The following is a 26,308-nucleotide window of genomic DNA, read 5'->3' as shown; positions in this document are numbered from 1 at the left end:
CAGCCATCTTTAAGTCAGATCCTGGGTCCGAAAACTAACTAGCTCAAATAATATTCAAATCTTAAATTTCCTACTGGTCTCATCGAAACCATAATATGGAGTCCTACTGAAATGTTGCTAACAAAGCAAATTGAATGGGATGGCTTTAATTCATGCGATTCGGCTAAAAACAAAAATGCTGGAAGCTTAGCATAACTTTAAATTACATATATATCATTTATTGAAATATAAAGATTTTCATTTACACGTTTTAAAACAAAAACACGAACGGGGCATTTTGTAATACATTTTTTTTTTTATCAGTAGACCCTACCTATTGAGTTACTTCTCACACATTCGCCACACCACTATTTTGGAAACACGTATTTTTCTCTTTATTTTTCTAAAATATAAATTTTGGACATTCAAAAGTGCAACAGTCAATGTGCCTGTGGGGAATATCACAGTCAAAAAAAAATATAAACAAAGGCAGTGATACAGCTTGTCATAAATGTTTTGGCAGTATTCTCCAAGTCTATATAGAAATACATATATACATATTGATGTATAACATCATTTTATCTCACGTCCCTCTTCACAAAAATAGGACCATTTGTACAGATCGGCAGACCACATTTTAAGGACATCATCGATCATTTTAAAAAGTCACAAATTGTGTTTCTCAGGCCAGCTTTGATTGTCTTCATAAAAACAGAAAGCGGGAAGGATTGGCAAATTTTCATCTGGGGACTTTGCAAGAGGCCAAAAAGGAAACAAATCTGTGATACACTGAAAACACTGTAAAAAAAAAAAAAAAAAAGGCAGTCACACACAAACTCAGGTGGGAGTACTCATTAGGTGGGAGTATTCATTAGGACTAGAACCTGCTTGTCTGAGAATTTTCATCCAGCCTCGTGATGTCACACAGAACTCAAAGGAACATCAGAATGCAAAGCACCAACAAAAGAAGGCTGTACAAGAAACAGAATGCTTGAGCTGTGATTCTAGAAACACAAATGTATTTCAAGTCTAATGGGCTCTACAGAACCTAGTCAGATTTTCCTTTTTTAAAATGGCCAGTCTGGCTCAGTCTTCACACTTAGTATGAAAAAGGTGGAAAAGAAACTTGGGGCTTGCACTGAGATTGCACCAGTGGGTAGTCAAGTACCTTGTTACTGCTGCTACATCTTCCAAAGCATCACCTGCCAGGAGCACCCACAGTGAGTGCAGTAATCACAGCCTGTGTTTCTTTCACACGGTGTCCACAATTAAGCGGTATTGCAAAGAATGCCAATGAACCTACACCAATCAGTTTGACAGTTTGGATGGATGTGACAATTTGTCCTGCCGTCTCACCCCAAAATTTCAGCAAAACTTAAAAAAAATTTTTTTCACCAAAATATTAACCTGGTTACACAGAGACTTGGGACACTGAATAGTGCCATTTTCATGCATGCCATGGGGGACCAGTCCAGTTGCCCCATGCAGTGGGAAGTGCTGTCTTAACTTCTAGAAGACCTACCAAACCAAGATTTAGCTCTCTCAGCCTCAGCTAAGACTGGAAAGTTAAACAAAGGGCAGCACTTGCTAGATATAGGGCATTAAATGTCACTGACCCAAAGCCAAGGATTTAAAATAGTAGGCTTCCTGCATGAGTGACTTCTAGCCCAGTTCCAAATTTCAAATGATCTGTTTCCCATGGCAACTTCCTATACCCTAAGCTGGTGTTTCCCAAACCTGGCTAATCGAAACAGCCAGGGAGTTTATAAAAATACAGGATCCTGCCCCTGGCCAGACTCAATAATTCAGAAGCTCTGGGGTGGGGACCTAGAATTTGGTGATCCTGGTTGCAATTACATTTGGGAAGCAAGGATCCAGGCTAACACACATGCAACCCTAAACGATGCCTGTGTGTTCTCACAGTTTCAAACTATTTCTCTGTGGGGGAGGAGATGAAGGAAAGGGGGCCATGGTCAAGGCATCCTTCTGATTCTTCTAGGGTTTGTAAAATTTTAAAAATATAGATGTTGGGATGCACCAGAGTTATCACCGGGCATGAAAATGACCTCTGCAAATTAAGTCTTTTTATTGCTGATTGTATTTCCCACGGGGTAATAACATGAGAAGTCATGTTAGGCAAAGGCTTATGCCTTTATATTGAGAACATTTAGGATTTAGGGGTTTTGTTTCTTTCAAATCCCATCACTTCAGAGGGCAATTAACTGTTTTTAGTACAATGGATTAGGGAACCTACTCAGTACACAGTTAAAAACACGGACTTCCTGAAAGACACTACATTTACTTTGTTCTCTATGTTCCACTAAATTTAATCCACTAAAGCTATTACCATATTTTCTAGAGAAACATCGGTTATTTGATATAAATGTCAAAAACTGTCAAACTTGTCTCCTACTTAGTAAGAATTTTTTTTTTTAATTGTGCTTTCTCTGTAGGGAAAACGTGTTACACATTACACATTTAGCATTACTGATAACAGTAGTATTATAAACGTAGATTACAATACGAAAATGAGTTGGTGGGCTTCTAAAGGACCCAAATCTAGTAAACAAGATTGGTTAATTATTATTCTTTATCTCTTTAACACTAAAAAAAAAAAAAAAAGGTAAAATGCTATAGTACCAGTACCTTTTAAGGTTCAAAAGTGGTTTTGCATGTACTTCACAGAGGAGTTCAACAGCAGCTGATACCAGGTTTCAAGCAGGAAGTACATGGATGGGATGAGTGGTCTCTTCAGAAGTCCAGAGAAGACAGTTAATACAAATCTAAACACATCCTCAGTTAGACCTATTTACATAATTACAATGCTGGGGTTTTCTCGCAATCAAAGTTGTGTCTGTTGGAATCTCACCAATGCCTTGGAAACACGGAGTTCACCTTCCCAGGCCTATCACTTCCTTGTCCAAACATCTCCAAACCTCACACGCCGCTGAGATGCCACTGAAGCATTGCCAAGAGGCAAGGCTGACAGGGTTCATTTCGAAATCTCCCATTCATCCATAGTGAGCAGGCTCCCTGAGGCCCTTGGCCGGGAACGTCTCTTTACACCTCATCCGAGTCCTCCTCCCAAACGTTTGCATTGCAATCAAGTGGTTTGCTTAAAGGGATCCAAGGTGGCCCCAGGAGTGGAAGGTGCCCCCTGAATCTGCCAGTCACAGGAAGCTGTCCTCTACCAGGTCTGAGGAGTCTATGCCAATGTCGTCCATCATGTCGATGTCCTCGATGGTTTCATCCTCTCTCTTGATGAAAGTAGAGCTGCTGGAACCTGTCTCAATAGCGCTCTCTTCTGAGGTCTGCGAGCTGGACGAGGGAGAGGATTGGAAAGGTTAAGCCCACGTGCAGACCCACGAGACTGGATGGGTGGCTAGGGTGGCCCCCCAACCCCAGAAGCAAAGGAGCTCTTCCTGTGAGATCCTTTGGCATTCCACCTCAGGCCACCCGATCTGGCAAGATTCTGCCACCAAGCCAGGCAGCTACTCATCATGCGTCACACCACAGTGGGCCCCATGCAAAACCGAGATCCCCAGGTCATCTCCATGCTTCGGCCTTCCTCCTCTTCCGTCAAATCTTCCAGCAGAGTTGCTAACAAGCTGTGACAATTTCTAGCCTCCCCTCCCCCCCCAACTCAGTCCTGGTGGAAAAGAAAGTAAGCAGTGCCTGATCAGAAGACAATATGAGGGAAGGAAAAGCACAGAGGGATGAAATCAGCTGCAAACTACAGCCGGCCAGTCGCTTGCTGTCCCTGAGATTTCCCGAGTGTCCCAACAGTGTTCTCAGGATCTGAGCCCATGCCTCGGGAATGCCTTCTCCCTCTCTTCTTTACGCCCTCCCCGATCTTCCCCAGCCCCAGTCTGGAAAGCCGGGTGAAGGCTCTTTACCCACCAGAAAAGTGGCTGAAAAGGAGCCATAAGTCTGGAATCGTCTAGCACTTAGCAGCTGTGGGAGTCACACCAGTCACTTAACCCCCTGAGCTGGTTCGCTGGCCTACGGAATGGGATGACAATAGTGCCTGACGATATTCCTGCTTGTCAGGGTGATTAAATAAGGTAATAACGATAAAGCCCTGAGCACAGTACCTAGAACATACTAAGTCCCAGTAAATATTAGCTATTATTATTGTTATTACTCAAACCCTACCTTAATAGGGCCTGAATAGCAGAGGATATCAGGAAATAGTTGTTAATTTTCTTACATGTGATCATGCTGTTATGATTTTATAGGAGAGTATCCTTATTGTTTTTTCTTAAAGATTTTAGTTATTTATTTGACAGAGAGAGTGCGAGTATGTGCGAGCGTGGGGGTGGGTGGGGCAGAGGCAGAGGTAGAAGCAGGCTTCCCACCGAGCAGGTAGCCCGATGTGGGGCTCGATCCCAGGGTCCTGGGATCATGACCTGAGCCGAAGGCAGACGCTTAACCAACCGAGCCACCCAGGTGCCTTGAGAGTATCCTTATTCTTAGGAGATATTTGCTGGACTTTCAAATGTTTTAGCAAGAAAAGAAAAAGGATGCGTGTATATGAGTCTGGTACATATATATTCCATATTATGTTATTAATTACATAGTACATATTATTATATATTACATATATACATAAAATAGGGGTAACTGTAACATCATATAGTTAGAGAAACCAAATGTGGCAAAATGTTAACAACTACTAAAGCTAAGTAGTAGATGTAGTCTCTCAATTTTTCTGGACATTTAAAATGTCTCGTGAAGATTTTTAGAAAAATAATTTTCCCTAGTCTCTAGCCTGTCATGATTCCCTATCTTCCTGTCTCTGAACTCCTACTGCCTTATCATTCTCCTGCCTTGGATTGCAACATGTCTGGATCTGTCATTTCGCTCCCAGCAGGTCAGGTGCTGACAGGCCGGCCAGTCTGCTCTCCCCGCGAGGCCGCAGCGGCATGCTGGAGATGTGCTGTGTAGGCCGCACTACGGGCTGGCCAGCCAGAGGACCGAGGCTCACACACGCCCAGCAGGGGCTCTCAACCCAGCTCTTTTCTCCCCTGAGGACCGGGCTTGACTCCTCTGCCTTGCTCCCCTCCTCTCCAGGTCAGTTCCGTTTCCAAGCAGAGAACTGAGCCTGGCAGGTAGGGGCCTGTGGGAAACAGTCTGCTGCCATCCGCCCCAAGGCCCTTGTGGCCCGGAGAGCTCTTAGAACCTACAGGGTCACCAAACTGAGGTTTCCCTTCACAACCCCACAGATTGGGCCCTTCCCTAGGACTGAGCTTTTGTCTCCATTCTGAATCTGTACTCCACCCTACCCCCAAGTTACACCCTGGTCCAGGAGCCTCACTGTGAACCCCAGTCCACTGGGCTGGTTTTGATAATCACATCGTCCTGACAACCCTTCTCCCTGGCAGACCAGACAGATCTGCTTCCTGGGGCCCTGGCCAGTAGCTGGAGGCCTAAGTCAACCCTCAGATATGGACCCCAAGCCAATTAGGACCTGCATTTATGAGACTTCTTTGGACACTGTGATTTGGACTAATGGCCCCTCGCTGGGGGCCAGTTCTACAGTGGAGTCCTACAGAGGAGTCACCCCTTGCACTGACCCTCCTGGGCTTGGCAGGCTCCTCTCTGCCAATCCATCTCACAGAGAAAAGGCAGGGGTGTGGCCATGCAGGAAGCTAACTTCAGGGAGACTCAGTCCCAGATCATCCTTGATGCTTGCCAGGCTTCGTGGCGGTCCCAGAGCTCATGACTGGGCTTACTTCTGATTCCCTTCTTGTGGCCCAGTGCCTGGCTCCTAATAGTACTGACCCAGCACCCCCCAAACCCTCTACAGCAAGCAAGACCCGGTTTTTCTCATGCCCACTCACCTCCCAAGCCCAAGGAGAGGACTTCACAGGACCACTATGCCTTCCTAGACCCAGAGCATCCCAACTCTGGCATCCCCACCCCCATGATGGACAGAATCGTATAACGCACCCCCCACACCAAATTCACATGTTGAAGCCCTAATCCCCATTGTGATTATATTTGGAGATAGGGCCTTTTAGGAGGTAATTAAGGTTAAATGAAGTCATTAAAATGGGGCCCTCACCCAATAGGACTGGGGTCCTTGTAGAGGAAGAGACACCCGCAATACGCACACAGAAAAAGACCACGTGAGGACACATTAAGAAGACGGCCACCTGCAAGCCAAGGAGAGAGCCTCAGGAAAAACCAAACCTGCAAACACCTTGATCTTGGACTTCCAGCCTCCAGAACTGCGAGAAAACAGATTTCTATTGTCTAAGACCCCAAATCTATGATAGTGTGTAACAGCAGCCTAAGCTGACCAAGACACTCCCCATGCTCAGCCCACCTGTCAGAGCCACAGTCTCAACTGACCTGGGGGTAGTCATTTGGTACATACTTCGTACAATTCGAAAATCAAACATTATCACCCTTGCAGAAGTTCTAATTATCTAAGACGACAACTATCTATCAGCTAGAATTATTCTCTCCATGTAATAGATGTCAAATTCTGCGGTGCAGCCTCGTGTACCCCCAGAAAAGTTCTGGGCACTTTGCTTATGTTATTTATCAATACAACTTTCTAACTTAACTTAGAAGCAAAACCTTTTTATAACTGAAATATTATTCAGAGTCCCCGACATACAAAATAACCAAAAAGGATGGCAGATCTGAGGTCAAGTGCTACCACAGATACCCAAAGCTCAGAGAAACACTTTGCTAAAAGAATATAAACACAGTTTTGAAATTGTCATGAGCAAAGGTAAGTCAGGGCACTCTGCCCAACCTCCCCTAGTCTCATAACACATTCCAAAAACAAAAACCACAACTATACTTTTTAAATTACCTGGTTCATACCAACAGCAAGGGATGTCAAAATCACAAGGCTCCAAACTAATAAGGCCATGTGCTTCTGCCTAAATAACTGTATGTAGCTAACCAAATGACTGAGGAAGAAGGGATAAGAGTATCCTGAATGAAGAGGAAAAAAAAAGAAAAACTCATATGCAACTTGGACCTGGAACCAAGGACCACTATTATCACTTTCTCCTGCCTCTATTCAAGGGCTATGCAAAGACAGTGGGGTACTGGGACGCGGTCCCCTCTTCGGGACTGTGAAAACTAATGACTGTAGTCCTAGCTGGGTGTTAGCATCGCGTTGGTAATAAATGAATGGATCCAGGTGATGATCACTAATGGCTGTTAATGTCACAGAAGGGGAGACAACTGGACAGTATGTAGCTCCCAATGGACATACACAGCACCGGCTTTGAAGCATGCTTGCCAAAAATCTAATCTGAGCCAGATTAAGGCTCCAGACTACCAGTTTACAGCAAAAACAGGAGAGAAAGCACATGGCAAGACACACTACAGGATGCAATCAGCAACATTCTGAATGTGGGAACATTACAGGCAAATAACTCCGGCTTCTTCACAGTTACTATGCAAGGGGGTAAGAAGGGGCAGGACAAACGTATAGAGACATAGCAACTAAATGCCACGTGTGACTCTTACTTGGTTCTCAATTAGAACAAAACAAATGCAAAACCGTATTTATGAGAGAGTCAGGGAAATCTGAACACTGAATATCTGATGCTCTTAACGATTTCTTGTCATTTGGTGGGGGAGGGCAAGACAATGGTATTGTAGTTTTTTTTTTTTTTATTAACTTAATAACCCCAGCTATTCTTTTTAAATACAGCCTTTATCTTTTAGAGGCACCATAATGGAATATTTATGGATAAATGATATGATGTCTAGGATTTGTTTCAAAACAGTCCAAAGAGAGTAGTAGCCGAGTAGATATGGCTCTTCATGCAGTCTGGCCACAAGTTCATAAATGCTCAAGTCTGGTGACAGAGGCACCGACAGTTCACTATTCGACTTGAATCGGGCAGGTTAGAAATCTTCCATTATACAAAGTTAAAAAGAAGGAACAAAATCAGCCAGGAGGCGCCTGGGCTCCGGTCCCAGAGATTCTAACTTGTTGGTCTGGGGAAGTGTGTAGATCAGTTTTCAAGTCTCCCCAGGTGATCCAAACTTGCAGCTGGGGTTAAGATCCCCTGATAGTCAATATCAAACAGCCCAGTCCAGCCTCTCTCTCAACTCTCCCCCTAGTCCCAGGACCCATGCAGAAAACAGCAAGAGAGGCTTATAGTATCTCCAGAATCAGGGCTGCGGTGACTGATCAAACCACCTGGGGACTCTGGTCAAAGGCTCTCCACCTGGGAAGCATGTCCCTGCCTGCTCTACACCTCCCCCAACACCACAGGGCCCGCATTAGGATGGTCTGGGAAGCGTTTACAAAACGGAGCAGACCCCTCGGGGACTCGGGGACTCTGCAGCCAGCTGCCGTGGGACGGACGCAGCACCGGGCGAGCCTCACCCTCAGGTGCGCCGGGGAGCGGAGAAGGGGGGCCCTGCCGGAAGCCCTATACCTGTGTCTGTTCCTCTTGCCCAGGTCTTCCTCCTCAGGGACAGGGTCGATGTCGGGCAGGGGGATGATGTAGCCGCTGTCCGCGCTCAGCCTCTGCTCGTCCAGGCTGCCCTCCCAGTCCTTCAGCTTGTCTTCCTCGTTTTTGTAGGTGACGCCAATGTAGGCGTTGTCCGAGTCCACGCGCATGCGCGCCACGGCGGGGTGGTCGCTCTTCAGGAAGTCCAGGTGAATCTTTTCGTAACTCTGCAGACATTCATTTCACACGGTTAGGCAAGTGTCACGGCCCGAACTGCAAAAAGGACTCTCAGAACTTACTCTCGTTTAACCATCTGTGTCTCCAAACTCCCTCCCAGATACGGGATTTAGACAACTGAAGGAGAGTCAGAGGTCAACCGTCCCCAGAGGCGTGGGACATGAAGACAGCGCCACCAATGACAGAGATCTCCCGCCATCCTGCCAGTGAGATCTCTCATTCACCTTAAGATCACAATGATCTTCTGAGTCTCTGAGTTACTAGCTAGGACTGTGCCCCCCCCCCCCCCCCCCCCCCAACACACACACCCACTCCCTTCTCTGGGACTAGCATAGACCCTTCTGGTCCCCGTTACATAATCTCTCCAGGGCTTGGATGGGTCCCAATAAGAGGTGACAAGGACTTCCACTGGGAGCACCATCCCTGAAACCTTCCCGATCCCTAAATGTTGGAGAAATCTAACTCAAAACTTACAGACCTTTGATCTAGAAAAACCCCATTTTCAACAATACTTCCAGTCTCTTCCCACCAAAACGTCTGACTTAACGCAGCCAGAACTCCTCTGACTGACCTACCATAATTTCCTTCTGCCTCCTCATTGCTTCACTTCGAGGAGTTGTAATGGGCAGTAAAATAATCAACAGACAAAAGTATTTAACTCCCAGTTCAGCACGCAACCTCCTAATGCTGCTCCTCTTTGAGAAGAAGTAACAACTATGAAGACTCTACGTGACGACTACTATGAATCTCAGAAATGGAGTTTATTATACAACTGTGTCTGGGGTTCCTTCACAGCATCTCAGCAGAAAGTTGCTTCATTCATTAACGTATCCTGCTTGGTTCCATGAAATTACATTTGTTCCTTTGAACAATGCTTCCTATCCCACAAAAAAACCAGCTGGAGCCACAGATAACAGCTGAGGTTGTTCCTTCCAGTCAGCTGGTAAAAGCCAATTTCACATGGATTTAAGTGCATGCAAATGAGGCTGTGGATGCCCCGAGACTTCTAACTGCACAGTAGCTTCAGATACTCAAATATCTGGAGAATAAAGTGCTTACAGGTGTTGCACACTTAAGATGAAAGGGGAGCCCTGTGGAAAGGGGAGGGTTTTCAGACATCACTGCTACCAGGGGTCTGGGGAGCACTCCAGGAAACCCAGGCCACTGGATCAAGCAATCTTTTTCCTCCTCTGAAAATGTTACTTTAAAACAGTGTTGAACGGTGCTGCTCGCTCGCAGAGCTACCAGCTATTGACGTCTTCCCTTTGCCCATTCCTTTCCACCCATCTTTAAGGGGCCCAGACAAACCTTCTTATACTGTCCAGGCAGCAGATGCTCCACAATCTCACTCAGGTGGTAGAAGGAGGGTCTCTTCTCCGGCTCGCTGTGCCAGCACTTCACCATGATCTCGTAGCTGCGGGAGCACAGAACTCAGAGTGGGCACAGGGAGGGGTGTCAGGGCACCCCCCACAACCCACAGACCCACTGGGCATGAACACAAGGCCCACAAGATGGGGAGGGGGCTCACACTTCACTGGTGGCGTGGTCAGGCTTGGCCATCCGGTACCCACTCTTGATCTTATTGTAGAAAGTAGAATCCACCATCATGCCGGGGTAGGGTGTGCCGCCTGAAACCCAAGGGAAACAACCAGGATTAGCCAGCCGGTGGGACATGGCTGAAACTATCAGGGTGACACAGAACCTACAGAAAACACCTGGGGATCCCCACTTGAAGTTCTGGTTCTTTCAAGGAAATTAAGTGTTATTATCTCCTTGACTTCACGGTTTGCTTCCCCAAATCTTGCATGTAACCAGGAATTCCCCTCAAATTTTAAATGTAACCAGGACTTGGGGCGCCTGGGTGGCTCAGTCGTTGAGCATCTGCCTTCGGCTCGGGTCATGGTCCCAGGGTCCTGGGATCGAGCCCCCCGTCGGGCTCCCTGCTCCGCGGGAAGCCTGCTTCTCCCTCTCCCACTCCCCCTGCTTGTGTTCCCTCTTTCGCTGTGTCTCTCTCTGTCAAATAAATAAATAAATAACTCTTTAAAATAAATAAATAAATAAATGTAACCAGGACTTAATGTTGGTCAAGTTCAGACACCTGAGGCAAAATTCTACATCTTTAGAAAAAGCACAAACGAGTTTTTCAATGTTTCTGACTATTGGATCTACATACATAAAGCAAAATAGAAAAGCAAGAGAAATTCTGAACCACTGAAGGCAAAAAAATCATTTTCACCACAAATGTTCAAATAACGAGAGCAAAAGTCAAAGCTGCAGCTTGAAATACCTAGATAATTCTCTGCTTTTAATAGACCATGAGACTCAGTCAAGCCACACACTGGGATGATCCACAGTGACATCCAAGCAGGGAGAACTGGGATCAAAAAAGGAGACGAGGCAGGGAAGAAACCCTTTCCTACAGAATTCAGGACACATTTCAGTGTGTATGGCCAAGGCCAGATCAAGCTTGGTTTCCTCTCTAAAGCCATCCACGACGACCACAGGGCTCCCTTCCTCTTTCTCTTCCATGACAATTTTAAATCAGCAGCACACCGTTTATCGCTACATGGAGGTCTTACCTCTCCAGACGAACTAAGGTCAGGGCCGTAAATCACTCCTCCATCGGGGCCCTCACCTGGCAGCACGGGGTACCTGGGGACTGACTCCCTGAATGACCAGGAGGTTCCTCTCCTCCTCCAGGGCCATGAGCGCGAAGGCGAGTTACGCCCGTTCGCCCGCCATACTACTTTTCACCTGAGCGGCGATCACCATGAAGCGACGGAGAGGCGACTCTCCACCCGTGAACCTACTTAACTCAAAGTCCCCGGCGAGAAAGCAGCTGCGGAGTGGGTGTCCTCAGGAACACTTGCAGTGGGAGGAAGTCACCCAAGCACAGCCCAAAGGAGCGGGGGGCACAGGCCAGAGGTGAGAGCGCAGCCCCGCAAGCCTCCCGGCTCAGTGCGCATGGGCGTCACACCAGACACCGCAAGTGCACAACTCGTGATTTAAATCCGCTGCCCCACTCTTGACTCACGGCAGGTATCTTAGCATCGTCTACACCCCGGAGCTTGGAAAACAGTGCTTCCCTTCCAGCGTTGTTGCAAAACAACCCAAATGAGCAGAGATGTCAGGTCCGTACCCAGGGAAAAGATCTCCCAGAGCAGAATGCCGTAGGACCAGACGTCACTGAGTGTGGTGTAGAGGTTGTCGAAGATGCTCTCAGGGGCCATCCACTTCACGGGGAGAAAGGTCTGCACGGAGACACGGAGGAAATTAAACCCAGCATACCCACTGATGACCTACAGCAGCAGAAATAACAGGGGTTCTCTGTGGACTAATAATAACTGGCACTAATAACCTTGCCCACAAAATCTTTGTGTTTTTTTGTCCAGCGCTACACTCCCCACACTCAGAAGAGTGCCTGGCACCTAGTGGGTGCTCAATAAATATCTGATGAAGGACGGATGGTCGATGTTGCCTCTCGTGTCCTCCCGAGGAATAACATCCAAAAATATTTAAGCCTGAATGTTTACCCAAAGAGTGAGAGTCCTGAATGGGCCTGTCTCCTATTTGCAGGTGTTCCTAGGAACAAAATTAAAAAAAGATCCAGTGATCTGAGAATCAATTACATTTTTGAACTTTAAGAAATTGTCACTTCATAATCTGGAAGCCTCTTCTGTGAGGCTGGTGCCGGCTGCGGGGCAAACACTAAGCTGAGGCCGCCACATAAAGGGACCACGTCAGCATCCTTCGGCCCTCTGCGATGGCGGGCAAGATCACTGATTCATCGGCTTCTTGAGCAGGCAAGAGAGCGACTCCACCAACGTCCACTGATCTGTTCGGGGTGCCTAAAGCTCCAGGTCACGGCCATGCGGTACACGAACCACATGGACCCCGGACACAGAGCAGTGGCCTTCTGTGGGTGGACGCAGCGGCCCCGAGCTGTCTCACAACCGGTGCAGTGGCGTGATTTGGAATTGTACCGACAGGTGGCAAATGTATACCGAGCTACCACATCTGTTCAGAGGTGGAAGGGGTGGGGAGGATGGTCCGAGGGTTCATTTAGAATGACAGTCTTTCAGGAGATTGGGCCTCTGAGATCTATTCACTCAAATGGTCTTAATGTTTTAGGGGTCATAGATTCCATTTGCAAATTTGGTAGAAGTCAGAGATGCTCTCTCTGGAAATGAATGCATGTACAGAGGCACAGACGAGTAACAGCGAACACTTGCTCAGTGCTCGTATGTACAGGCATGGGTCTAGGCATTTAACGTTAAAGTCACCGAATCACCCACAACAACCCAGGAGATAGGTACTGTTATCAGGTCACTGCTACTGATAGGGAAAACCAAGCTACAGAATGGTCAGGTAACTCGCCCCAAATCTCCACGCTAGTACGTGCTGGAGCCAGTACTCACGCCCAGGCAGCCTGGCTACAGAGCTCGTGCTTTTCCTACTGATTCCCTGGAGCCCATTCCTGAATTTAAAATGGACTCCACGTTAAAAATATGGACCCTGAGTGGCCAGAAGCAACACCTAGCTTTAGAGATTGAGTGAGGAAAGGTGAGCATGTCAAGTGAGCGGAGAGACCACATACACTGCCTTTGGACACATAGTTTGAATCATGCATGATGTCTCTGGCCAGGCCAAAGTCACAGATCTTCACGATTTTCCCCTGCGCCAGGAGGACGTTTCGAGCAGCCAGGTCCCGGTGGACACACTGCATGGAAAGGGAAGAAACAACAGTTGGTCCATCTGCCACTAGACAACGTCACCCCTGCAAGACTGGCCACCTCCCGGTGGTGCTGGGAGCTGCCTGGCACGCCTTGGGGAGGCTGTCCCGGCACACAAAGCTCGCCTCCTCCAGGCTCTCCTCCCAACCACCCCCCAGAAGGAGAAAGCTCTAGAGCAGAGTAGATACCCGATGATATCAGACTCCCCACTACGCTTCAGGGGAAAAGGAAGAGAGAAGCAGCCATTGCTACCGGCCTCTTTGAGCGAGACCTTCCATGCTCACCTCACTCAGACCTGTGGCCTGGATCCACAGAGAACTCTATTCCATGAACACACTTACATTTTTTGAAGCCAAAAATTCCATTCCTCGAGCAACTTGATAGGTAAAGCTCAACAAGTCCAACAAAGTAAGGCCTTCTGAGTTATCATCCGAAAGGAGGTTTTTGACTTCTGAGTCTGCAGAAAAGGAATGAAGTGTGTTGGCCCTAGAGGATGGCGTGAAGCATCCCCCACCGGGACGCTCCCCTGGGGTGGCCACTTGTCAGGCTGCGCAGCCTTGTCCAAAGAACAGATCTAAAATTATGTTCCTATAGCATTTCCAGACCTCACGGGTGGGTATGTAAGCCATGCAGAGGTTCTACCATTAAAAAGAAATCTATCTGCAGAAATAGCTCTCTGGTTTATAAACATATATATATATATATCCATAAGGACCAGTCTAGTGGGTTCTCACACATATCTTGTTTGCCTCCCAAATTTCTTTTTTCAGCCTTAGTTAGCAAGTTACCTAGGCCACCTCTAACACACACACACACACACACACACGTACGCACGCACACACACACACAAAATCTTCCATGATGAATATACATAAGGGCCCTTTGAAAAACCAGCTTCTAGGAATTCCGCTCCCCCCCTTTTTTTTCTCTTTTTAAAGCCACCTTCATAGTGTTTGGCTCATTTCCTGAATAAAATCCAGCCCCAGTCAGACTAGAGGTAACAATCTTAAAGGTCAGTGCCAAGGACTTTGCCTTTAGTTCCTTTTGTAACTTGTCCACTTTCCCCAGTTAGTCCCATCTGGAAGGGTCCCAGAGTTTTCGAGGAAGGAGGTAATCTAGGCCAGCAGTTCTCATTTCTTTTTAAAAATTTTCAGGCAAGTGAAGAGTAGTTGCAGCCATTCATATTTTTCCTGCCAGCTAGGAGAAGGCCAGAAAGCAGTGGTCCGCCTGCCAACAGGGCCCAAGCTGAGCATGAATCAGGTTCCCCTGACATCTGGAGCCAGGTCCAGCCTGGGAAGCAATGTAAACTATTTTTAACAATACGGGAGGGGAGAGGAAGCACTGGTTCCGACAGCTCTCATTGGCTAATCTTTTTAAAGGGCTTGGAAGTGTACCCATTTGGCAATGAGAAGTGAATGGAACTTGGAACTGCAGCAATGGAAAATATTCTTGTGTACTGAGCTTTGCAAAACAAGCACATTCTTTTTTAACAGATTGTACCTTTCACTTAAGAACCCCACAAGCATTCAGAGCGTATCAGTGATTTTCAAAATAATTTCCATGGCAGCTCAACACTTTTGTGCATTGACTAATGGGAGGGCTCAGGCCCAATAACACAAAATCACAAGACGTGTCAACATCGGACCCAATAGTAGTGTCCTCCCCGCTCCAAGCCTGGGATTAGATGAGAACCTGGAAGGGCCACCCCACCCTGGCAGAAGTGGCGTGGTCCATCTGTTCTGGGCATCAGCTAGGCTCCCTGGAGTTTATAAATCAATGCAATCCTGCCACATGTTCATCTGTTTTGAAAGATCAGACAGATCTTCCTTCAAACAACATTCAGTAGAAACACCTAACACTCTTATCAGAAAAACACGACCTCCAATTGTCTACTTTCCAGTTTCTATCACAAAGTGGATATTAACAAAGCCAAAAGCAAGGGCTACTGAACTCCTAGATACCAGAGACTTATAGAATTAAAATTTTGAAAATAAATATTAGGAACCAATAGAAGATAGCCAACTTTTAATTTTGCCAATAAGGGCACTGAGGGAAAAAAATAAAAACCAGCGATCACCATACTTTCATTAAAAAAAAAAAAAAGACACATTAACACCAAAAAAGGAAGATAAGTATATCAGGATAAACCATTCTTTAAAAGGATTACATTTAAAGTGTGAAAATGCATTGCATTAAGTCTTTATTCTTTTTCTTCTTTTCAATTCACAGGCCACAAACACGTCACAGATATAGTTGCGCAGACAGGCAGTTAGGGACCACAGGCTGGCAGTTCCTCTCACCATGCCTGCTCACCTTCCTCTGAGTATTTTTTTTTTTTTTTAAGTAGTCTCCACGCCCAGCATGGAGCCCAACATGGGGCTTGAACTCACAGCCTTGAGATCAAGGCTGGGGCTGAGATCCAGAGTCAGATGCTTAACCGATCAAGCCACCCCGGCGCCCCTTCCTCTGAGTATTTTAAGTACAGGTTTCCACCACTATCTGAAAGTAGAGCATTCCTATGAAACCCTGTGTAAGCCAAAACAGTGTAAAGCAAAGAAGCACTTACTATTTCGTAAAAACCAAAAATCCTTTTCGGACTTCTTTCAGTGAGTGAGAACAAGTACTAATGTAGGTCTTTCATCAAAGAGTGGCAGAAACCCAACTTTCAGAGCACAGGGGAAATCTATATCATACTAAACCACTGGCAGGTGCAGAGAGTGGACAGTGACAGTTTTACCTAACATAGATTTCTTCTTATACGAGGCTGGGCGGTCATACAGCGATCTCTGGATGTCCGAGTATTTAGAAACCTCTTTCCTTTCCAGCATGGGGACATACTGTGTGGTGTCAGCTTGCTTCATGTCCATGTAGTCACCATTGTTTTCAAAAGATAAAATAACATAACTGTAACAACAGAAAAAGAAACCTTATTCAGGGTGCCCCTTGGGAGTGCTCATTCTACCTTCAGTAGATGATGACCAGGGGCCCACAGTACACAAGACGGTGTGGCAGGTATGGGGACAGCCAGGGGGGCGAGCAAAAGCAAAACCAATGTGCACCTTCCATGTGGGGCAGTCTGGTAGGTGAGATGAGCATTAATCAATAATCACACAAATACCTGGGTCACAAATACTGGGTCATCTCAACTCAGGTGTGTCTGTCTTTATTCTTGCTCTGTGTTTCAACTCACAGGCCACAAACCCTGGGCCGCACGACCACATGGCCAGATGTTTCCTGCTCCTTAATAAATTCAGTGCCAATGTGGTGTCCATCGAGTAATTCTACATAAAGTGAACTTGCACTTTCTGATCTTACAGAACTTTAAAGCCACTCAGACCTCTGTAGCTACTTGTAGGTTCCCGCAGTTGGGATTACTACCACTGGCTTGATTTCTAGGCCCAGGGTCCGCAAGGAGCAGAATCTCAAACTTGGAGGTCCTCAGGCAGTTTCTCACAAGATACCAGCAGGGAGGCAACCCTGGCCAGAGCCGCAACTTACAGGTCTCAAGCGGACCACACATTAACAGCAAAATGGCTCCCAGAATGACTCCAACTCTTGCCTCCGTTCAAACCTCTTGGCAAAGCCTCCCCACGTGATATCTGGTCCCAAACACCTGTGGGCAGGTGTGTCCTGGCTGCATCAGGGTACGACGGGGAAGGCTGGGGGACTCTAAGTCTTGCTGCCTGGTGGCACAGGGTCTGCAGACATGGATTCTATGCAGACACGGGCTCTCTCCACTGGTGAGGCTTGTAAGCCAACGACTCACAGCAGCGCGTCCCTCTGCACCCACCTCCGTGTGCTGTCATCGGCAGGGTTCAATCCGAAAATGTCCAGCTCTTCCTTTGGTTTCTCTGGGTGGCGGCTCAGGAAGCTATCCCTATTCTTATGCAAATAGTTGACCAAATCCCCATAGAAGCAGTACTCGGTGATGATGTAAATAGGGCCTGTGGGAACCAAAATCAGTTAAGAAATGGGCATGAGAGGCGCCTGGGTGGCTCAGCTGTTAAGCGTCTGCCTTCAGCTCAGGTCATGATCCCAGAGTCCTGGGATCGAGTCCCGCATCGGGCTCCCTGCTCAGCAGGGAAGCCTGCTTCTCCCTCTCGCACTCCCCCTGCTTGTGTTCCCTCTCTCACTGTGTCTCTCTCTGTCAAATAAATAAATAAAAAATCTTAAAAAAAAAAAAAGAAATGGGCATGAACACGAAGAACAGAAAAGCCATGAAATGCGATGTTTGCACAGACAGGAGATGGTGCTCAAAAACAAGGACCTTCCGACAATTCAGTGGAATCCAGGCAACTCCGTTCAAGAGACAGAGCTGCTGGCATGTTTGGAGGTAGGCAGGAAGGACTTTAAAAAAGCCTGGACAGTCTTCACAATGACAGGTCTTCTGTGCAAATCCTCACTCCCAGGTCAGGAAGCCTACCTGACTTGGTACAGGCCCCCAGCAAGTTCACAATGTTTAAATGCGGCCCCAGGTGAGTCATTATCTTCAGTTCCGACATGAGAGCTTGTTTCTCACTGGATCTGGCTGTGGCTGTTGAAGAAATAAATCACGTATCAGTTCAAGTGATTTACCTCCCACACAAAGCCAATGACATGGCTAATCCTGTGATGGGATATCATTTCATTTACTGAGAGCCTTAAAGAGAAACACAGAGTGACCTGGTCTAGACTCTACTAACTAGTGCCTAGTCTTGAGGGTAAAAAGAAGTCACCAAAAATAACAACGCTTGACTTTCCAACATACAGGCAATGAGAATAATCTAAATAACGCGACTGAGAAAAGAGCCTAAATACACACAAAACCTAGAATCGAAAGATCTGGTCCTAAATCTGGCATGTACTCGCTGTGTGATTTTGAGCAATTCACCTGACTAACCTCTAGTTTCAAAAAAATCCCAGGAAAGGGCACTTACGTTTTAGCATCTTCACTGCTACTTTCATGACAGGCTGGGAGCGGCTTAACCCATAGGCAGTTCCTTCAACCACTTTCCCAAACGCACCAGATCCCAGGATACGACCTGTGAGCAATCAGAACCATTAACACAGGCGGACTGGGGCTTCGTCCCCTCGGTTTTATGTACCACGGCCAGCGTGCGCGGGTGCCCAGCGGGGGGCTATTCTTTCAGAATGGAGTCAGCCTCATGATTCCTGCAAGTCAGCACGTCAAGACCAGAACGGAGCCCACAGGGAAGGAAATCAGTACAATTGCTTTTGTCAAATAACATCTGTAAGGGGAAGGGAACCGCGGGCAGGAGTAAGGAGGGTGCATCCTTCCCTGGTGTGAGCATTCTGTCTCCCAGCTCCAGTACTGGGCCAGACCGCAAGCTCCGAGGCCCTTGTTTCCTGTGGCTCTCGCCCAAACCCCCTGCTTCTCTACCCTTCTGTTCTCCACATGCAAACAGAGACATCTTTTGCATCAGTAAGTCCTTATCCCCTGGAAATACTTCGGTATTCGAGACATCACTGATTCCAAGGCGTGATGAAGTCTTGCTGCCTGCTTGTAGGAAGGGCCGGGACCATCACAGGCTAACAGCGCCCAGTGGGAGCACACATTTGGCTCCATGCTGGAAGCGACGTAAGGAAATGGAAGCTGCCGTCCCCACAGTCTAAAAAGAATGCGTCCCCGAGTATCAGTCTCACCACGCCAAACCAAGCCGTGTTGGGGGTGGGGGGTGGGAGACTCAGCTCATAAGGGACTAACAGCCAGCAGTGCATGTTTGCATGTTTGCATTGTGGGAAACTGTACCTGGAAAGGTACGGCTGCCTTAGGGGAACACACAGGAGCAGAGAGACACAGAAATGCCTCTTAGCATATTAGGGATGTTGCCCTTCCCCCCCCCCCATTTTACTACTTTAAGTTCCTCGGCTCTTTTTGTAAAACTGGGGGGGGGGCGGGGAGGGGAGTAGGGGTGAGATTGGTGGTGGGGAGAGATGATAAAGAAAACTTCGTTTCCAGGTACAAGTAGTTGAAATTGGAAGTAGCTAGGACATCTTGTTTGATTTCAGTTTAAGTAACTCTTTAAGAAGACCTAACCTTGTATTTTGGACTGAGACAAGTGGACCATTAAACACTGCCTCTGTCATCCTCCAAAGCACACAAGGTTAGCGTACTCCCAGCGACATGACCTCTAGCTCTAACTTTCACTTGTCTTTTTTTATTTTTTATTTAAATTCAATTTAGTTAACATATAGCGTATTATTAGTTTCAGGGGTAGAATTTAGTGATTCCTCAGTTGCAAATAACACCCAGTGCTCATTACATCAAGTGCCCTCCTTAATGCCCATCACCCAGTTCCCCATCCCCCCACCCAGCTCCCCTGTAGCCACCTTCAGTTTTTTCCTTATAGTTAAGAGTCTCTTATGGTTTGCCTCTTTCTCTGTTTTCATCTTATTTTATTTTCCCTTCCCTTCCCCTATGTTCATCTGCTTTGTGTCTTTGTCCTGTTTTCATTCATTCAGAATGTGATTTAAAAAAAAAATTCCTTGAACTAAAGCTTCATGTACTCGGTCTCAGCCCAAGATTGAAATATGTGAAAAGTCTGTGATAAGTTGACTTGATTATTTTTACATATTTTGCTTTGAAAAGTACCTATATTTTTATATTTTATATTCTAAATATACATACTCTAAAGAAGTATCTAATACATCCTCAGAATGGACTAGATTAAAATACCCTTTGTGGTTGTCCTCATTCAAATCTCGTCTGTTCCTTTTCAGGCACAGAAATCCAGCCCATCACTCTGTGTGACTCCCAAAGCAAAGCCGTCTCAGTGAGTATCTTTGGCAGGACCTCCTCACATTCTCTTCTCCTCTTGTAAAGTTTTCTTTAACCATAATTTGCTATAGAACAAGATTTTTATTTTTTTATGTTTTTATTTTTTTAAGATTTTATTTATTTATTTGAGAGTGAGAGAGAGCACGAGCGGGGGGGGAGGGGCAGAGGGACAAGCAGACTCCCCGCTGAGGGCAGAGCCCGATGTGGGACTCGATCCCAGGACCCCGAGATCATGGCCTGAGCCGAAGGCAGACGCTTAACCAACTGAGCCACCCAGGTGCCCCTGGAACGAGATTTTTTAAAAACCATGGCAGTGACGCAATTAACTCATTTTCAAGACAGAAAAATACTTCTGAAAGCCAATTTCTATTGCCTAGCTCTTACCAAGCACAAGCTCAGATCCCTTATTCCTGCACAAGGCTATAAAAAGTAGTTATGTCCCAATCAAAGAGGAGTCTTGGGAGATCCCACCAGGAGGCGCTTACCAAGCACGAGTCCATCCCTTGGAAACTCCCATCTTGAGTCATAAGGCAGCTGCATCGGGTCCACGTAAATGTATTCATGTCCGTCAGGGCTGATGGATTCAATGACCCTCCAACGAATTTCATACCTCGGTTTCTATGAATGACCAGGACAGGTAACTAGTGAATTACCAAAGCCCAGATGCACCAAAGCTTAATGGCAGCAAAGTGACCAGACACAGCAGGATCAACCACATTCCTTCAACACATAATTACTGAGCTCCTTCTCCGTGCCACGCGCTGAGCTAGGCTGCTCTTCTTCTTGTTCTTACTGGTTCAAAGGTTTTTAGTTCTTTGGGGAAAATACCTACCTGTTTCCAAATGACAACCAGAACAATAAGTGAGATGATCACAATCACCAACAGCACGAGGACCGCAGCGGCGACGGTGAGTTCAGAACGCAGCGCTGAAGGAGAAAGACGCATGAGGAAGAATTTGCACAAACACGCAGGAGGGCAGGAAGGCGATGTGGTTGTGTTTGGGCCAGAAATCTCTCACTGCTGGTGGAAAAGCATCAGGGCTGCCTGGCTCATTTTCAGGATGGGCGATACCATCTCTCAATCATCTACATACATGAACCTACTCTAGCTCTTCCCTTAGAAGAGAAAGGGGACAAAATTCAATCACGGGAATGCAATTTGGCTCCAAAGGTACTGCACCACTTAACCTTCTAGAAAGAATGTGGACTGGAATATAAACACTGATAAATGAGATTGAAAGTCTCAGAAGTTCAGTTTATTTTGAAAGGTGGCGTTTTGTTTACATTCTAATTTGGGCTTCGTTACCTTTTTTTTTTTAAGAATTCAACCTGTCTCGACAGTTGTAAGGAGCAACAAGGCAGAAGATCCCCCTTCCACATCTTCCATCCCCACACTCAGACTACAGAGACGGAGTAGCTATCCCACTGGACAAGCAGGATGCCTCTGCAAGGTGCAATTGGGGGTCAGAATCCGAAAGAAAGGGCTCCCATGTGGATGCCCAGAGAAGGCCCTTTAAGAGCGTTCAGAGCTGAATTTCTGCCTTGGGACCTTCATTCCTTTTGGACCCCATCTGGGATTCAAAGTTCTGCATGAAGGAGGAAGGGCTTGGCTGATGACTAAGAGCAACTCACTGGGAGCCACCAGCTTCAGCTCTCGGCTCTCGGCCCCAAGGAGATTCTTGGCCAGACATCGAACAGCGATGGTCTCCTCCACCCTGGTGAATGTCACTCGGCCCTCCACAGTACTCCTGTCTCGGGGGTGGACCTCCGTGATAATGTTTGAGATATTGTTGGCCAAAACTGCCCATGAAGTTTCATTATTACACCTGGAGAGAAAAAGGACATAAATACAGAGCCGGTTATCAGGACAATGGAGGTGAGCAAAGCAGTGAGAATCACCTATGGTGGTAAGCAGCTCTGACCTTGCCTACATTTCGGGGTGCTACAAGTGGACTTTTGTATTTTATGTGCATATTAATATCACTGAAACTCGTTTGCATGGACCCAACAGAGGATAACCTGTATGTGGATAACTGAAAGTTAACTGTTTATGAAGCACGCAGGGTAGAAATAAGTTCCATCAAATATAACTACCGATCCCAAGCCTTGAACCCATGAGCCAACTGAACAGACCCACTTCAAGAATGTTTAACTATCCCAATTGCCCACCCCTTGAAAAAGCCTGGCTCCCTCTTCTCTCCCCACCTGCACTGTCAAGAGCCCCTCAGGTGTCACTAGGGTTGGAGCGATCCCCTGGCCGAGTTAATGAGACTTAGATTCTAGCCCCAGTCAAGATCCAAGATCAAGATCCCCTAAGAAAGGGAAGGTCTAGGAGTATCAGCCTCCAAGAGAAACAATCGAGGCTTCTGAATGCAAGCAGTCACCATGGGTGGAAGCGTGAGCATGTCGCTCGAGTGCCCATCAGAGAGGATGGACAGATGGGGGGTAAAGGAGGAACTGGTGAGTTAACTTCCCCCAAACAGCAGGTAGGCAAAGGAAGCAAGCAGTCACCATGGGCAATATTGTCATTTATGTTCACATGCCAATCTAGCTAACAAAAAAAGCTCACCCTGTAAGAAATATAAAGTGAAGTGGACCAGGGTGGTAAAAATCCTCTTAGACCTGTGGTCCTTTAAATTCATCTTCTTTTCTGATTAGGCACCCTTGGAGAATCTGGTGAGAGCCAGGGACCTTCTCCTTACAGCTATTCATGACCACATGGGTCACGGGCACCCATACCATGCACGCGTGCACACCAGGCCCGTGCTTAGGACCCTATCCTGTAGTTTATGAGACTTAGGCCCAGTCAGAATCACAAATACAAAAGAAGGGCCAGCCAAAGAAAGCAAATGCATCTGAAGTTCTTTGTATCAAGGAAGAAACATTCTGACCACCAATGAAAAAGAAACCTCCCGTTTCCGTACTTCTTAATATCCTTGCAGATCATCCACTCGATATCAGGAAGAGGCGTCCCTTCAGCGGTGCATCTCACGGTCTGTCCCCCCGTAGAGCCATGGTGGTCATCAACCAAGTCCAGAATAGACGAGGGAACTGCAAGAGATAAAAAGAGATCAGAATCGAATCGTCTGGGTCCCAGAACTCCTGTGAGCCACAGGTTCACAGAATTCAGGTTCAGAATTTGTCCACGTCGCATTCGGACCTGCCAAGCGAGTAACCACCCAAGAAGGGGCTGAAAGCAATTATGTGCATAATCATAATGCTCCACTTTGGGTAGACCCACTTGGTTAAGAGCATTTTCACAGTTTCAGTGTTTAGGGATTTGTATCCTGTGGTGTTCTAAATCTGGAGTGAGAAAAGTAAAAAGCCCCTGTGGTTATTTGGCTTGAAAGGCAAGGAGGCTCTTAAAATTGTATTACAGCTAGGGGTTCAACTAATAGATTCAGCTAGAGTATAATCTAAAGCAGCATTTACCAAAGTGCATCTGTGGAATGTCACTAGGTTTAAAAGACTTTTTTTTAAATCCATGATCAAATAAATTAGAAATATGCTAATACTTGTATCACAGATTTACTGTGAGGGTCAAGTGAGTCCCCTAACGCAGTCCCAGGCACATGGTAGGTACCCAGTGAACAGGGGCTGGACCTGAACGTGAATAGACCGAGGCAGTCCCTCCTGGTAAGGGCCATTGTGCGATGCCTTGAGGGAAGCTAAGCGAAAAGGCCAAAACTCTCTGGAACAACCTAAGGTCATCTGGACCAAAACGCATCACTTTACTCTTCCAAGAACTGGAGGTGCCAGACTGAAAAGCAGGTGGTGTTGTAAGCTAGGAATTCCCCAGACTGTTTCAGAGCAGCCTGGACTTCCCAGAATTGTGTGAATTCATAGCCCAACAAAGCTCTCCCTGACAGGTGACGCCTACACCAGCTACTTCTCCCATAAAGTGTTGCTTTTCTCTCCACCCCCCGGGGGGAGAAAAGTGCCAGGCTCTCCTTGGGGGACACTCATTCACTTCATCACTGAGCTAATATGATCTTTCTACTGCCTGATGCACCTTGAGTTAAGAGTTCGAAAGTATAGCTCTTCACGTCGTCTTCATTTTGAACGACGATCGTGTAATGGCCGCTGTCTTCCTCCTTAGCGCGGATCAGCTTTAATTTGCTCCGATACCTGAAACGAAAAGGCCTTTGTGTCAGCTAGTCATAGCCAAACAGATGCCAACTGTTCCAACAGGTGCCATGTTCACTTTAAAGTTTGTTTTTGTAAAAAAGTAAAAACATCTTTTTTTTCTTGTCCATATCTTCGCTTTTCTGGGATTCTCCGTGCCCTTTCTACATAGTGAAGGTCTGACTTATAGACACTTAATTCTTAAACAGAAGCCCAGACATCTTGAGACGAGCAACAGGACACAGTCTACACACTGACATGGAGAGGTCTCCAGGATGACATTCCTACTTGTTGGTATTTGCTTAAAGAAACTCTGGAAGGTTTCAGAAGAACCTAATGAAACTAATAAAAGTATTTCCCTCTGCCTGGGGAGGCAGGGAGACCGGGGCAAATGGCAGCAGGAATGGAGCAAGGGTTCTTACAATGCACCTTCTCGATGCTTAAATACTAATAAAGCACAAGATTCCATCACCTTTTAAAAAAATAAATTAGAAAAATCTATTTCTTCATACTTTATTAAAGGGAAGTTTCCCCTAAAGATTTCTTCCATGTGTTATAAGTGACATTTGGCTCTGTGTGTTTTTATGGGTTCATCAATAAAGTATTTGCCCATTTGATTGCCCTTCTTTATAAAACATCACAGGGGCGCCTGGGTGGCTCAGTCGTTAGGCATCTGCCTTTAGCTCTGGTCATGATCCCAGGGTCCTGGGATCGAGCCCCACATCAGGCTCCCTGCTCATCAGGGAGTCTGCTTCTCCCTCTGCCGCTCCCCCTGCTTGTGCTCTCTCTCGCTCTCTGTCAAATAAATAAATAAATAAATAAATAAATAAATAAATCTTTAAATAAATAAGTAAACGTGTAAAGCATCACAGTGCCAAAAAGCCACGGGATGGATGGGAAGAGCGCTGGTCACAAAGCATGACAAGCTCAGGCATCCCTGAAATTCTCCATGCCTCAGCGTCCTTCTGTGTAGTGTGGGATAACCATATGCAAAAGCACAGTGTCCTTTCCAGAATTAGTTAAATGAAATTATATGTGTGGAAGGATTTTGAGGGCCCGAAAGTATGGCGTCACCATACATGTCTCCTTGCCATACAGATGGTAGATGTCATGGAATATATCCAACCCAAGTGGGTCCAACTTTACTTCCTTTCCTCCATCCCTTCCTGGATGCAGGAAATGATCTTTCATTGGGAACAGAGCTCTTTAGTTCTTTTTTCTTATTTTATTATTAAATATTTATCAGCACAGTATTAGCACATGGCAACGTTATCATTAAAGGTACTTGATTTCAAGTATCTCCTGTGTCGACTTCTCATTTTCTAGATTGAGTCTTGGTTTGTGTTGTAAGACATGCACAAACCTCAGTCTATCTAGAGAGACACAGTAAAAAGAAATGCATACTTGGGAAGGGTGTTTCTTTACCTTATTTCCTGAATCCTTTCTATGTCCGTGGTGATCTCCGTGAGATTTTCAATCAGAGTCAGGTTGTCCTTCAGCCAGGATATCCTGGGAGGAGGGTAGGCCTGCACGTCCACCACAAAATGTTTGACTTCATGTAGGTCGACAGCTTCCAATGGGCTGAAGTTGGGTTTGATTTCAATGAACCCTTTCTCTGTACAGGGAAGAGTTTCCATTAAGTAATGATTACCACGCGGTGGATCCTGAGCAGCAGGGACAACTGACATTTTAGAAAGCAGAATGTACCATGGACAGAAATGGTGACTTTCTTCATCTCTTTGACCTCCTTGGTGGCCTGGCGGGCAGCACATTCATAATCTCCACTATCTTTCACCGTGGCCTCGGGGACCCTCAGAGTGTACACCAATTTGATGGAAGGGACCTTGATTTCCTCCAGCATGGTGATGCCTTTGCCTTTCTACAGCAGAAGGGGAGGAAAACCACTTTAAAAAGCTGGCTCCAGAGAGTGAACCCTCATACACACCGTGGGTGGGGATGAGGTGCTAATGTAAGTTCCTGGATTCTAATGTCCTCCCCCCGCCAACCCCACGGGGCTATTG

At 46.5% G+C, this 26,308-nt stretch overlaps 1 protein-coding gene across 4 annotated transcripts in view; it reads right to left on the bottom strand.

Moving 5' to 3' along the window:
- Positions 1-249: 249 nt before the first annotated feature.
- Positions 250-26,308, bottom strand: part of PDGFRA (platelet derived growth factor receptor alpha) — a 43,234-nt gene continuing 17,175 nt past the window's right edge. For 3 of the 4 annotated variants that reach the window (XM_032400354.1, XM_032400355.1, XM_032400357.1), the window contains exons 6-23: positions 25,995-26,166; positions 25,713-25,902; positions 24,175-24,290; positions 23,087-23,213; positions 21,795-21,988; positions 20,995-21,089; positions 20,648-20,780; positions 18,301-18,405; positions 17,808-17,918; positions 17,175-17,328; positions 16,122-16,288; positions 13,726-13,841; positions 13,249-13,371; positions 11,791-11,902; positions 10,180-10,279; positions 9,960-10,065; positions 8,400-8,641; positions 2,414-3,297 (exon numbers count right to left, since the gene is read on the bottom strand). In XM_032400354.1, the coding sequence (XP_032256245.1) occupies positions 3,150-3,297; positions 8,400-8,641; positions 9,960-10,065; positions 10,180-10,279; positions 11,791-11,902; positions 13,249-13,371; positions 13,726-13,841; positions 16,122-16,288; positions 17,175-17,328; positions 17,808-17,918; positions 18,301-18,405; positions 20,648-20,780; positions 20,995-21,089; positions 21,795-21,988; positions 23,087-23,213; positions 24,175-24,290; positions 25,713-25,902; positions 25,995-26,166 (2,511 nt within the window). In that variant the 3' untranslated portion in view covers positions 2,414-3,149. Of the gene's footprint in view, positions 778-2,413; positions 3,298-8,399; positions 8,642-9,959; positions 10,066-10,179; positions 10,280-11,790; positions 11,903-13,248; positions 13,372-13,725; positions 13,842-16,121; positions 16,289-17,174; positions 17,329-17,807; positions 17,919-18,300; positions 18,406-20,647; positions 20,781-20,994; positions 21,090-21,794; positions 21,989-23,086; positions 23,214-24,174; positions 24,291-25,712; positions 25,903-25,994; positions 26,167-26,308 lie in introns of those variants that run through there. The other variant, XR_004298855.1, reaches the window with a different exon arrangement.

This window comes from Phoca vitulina, unplaced genomic scaffold (genome assembly GCF_004348235.1).
Source record: "Phoca vitulina isolate PV1807 unplaced genomic scaffold, GSC_HSeal_1.0 scaffold3, whole genome shotgun sequence".
Taxonomy (NCBI): domain Eukaryota; kingdom Metazoa; phylum Chordata; class Mammalia; order Carnivora; family Phocidae; genus Phoca; species Phoca vitulina.
Note: the sequence above shows the minus strand (reverse complement) of the source record. Positions and strands in the feature narration are given on the sequence as shown.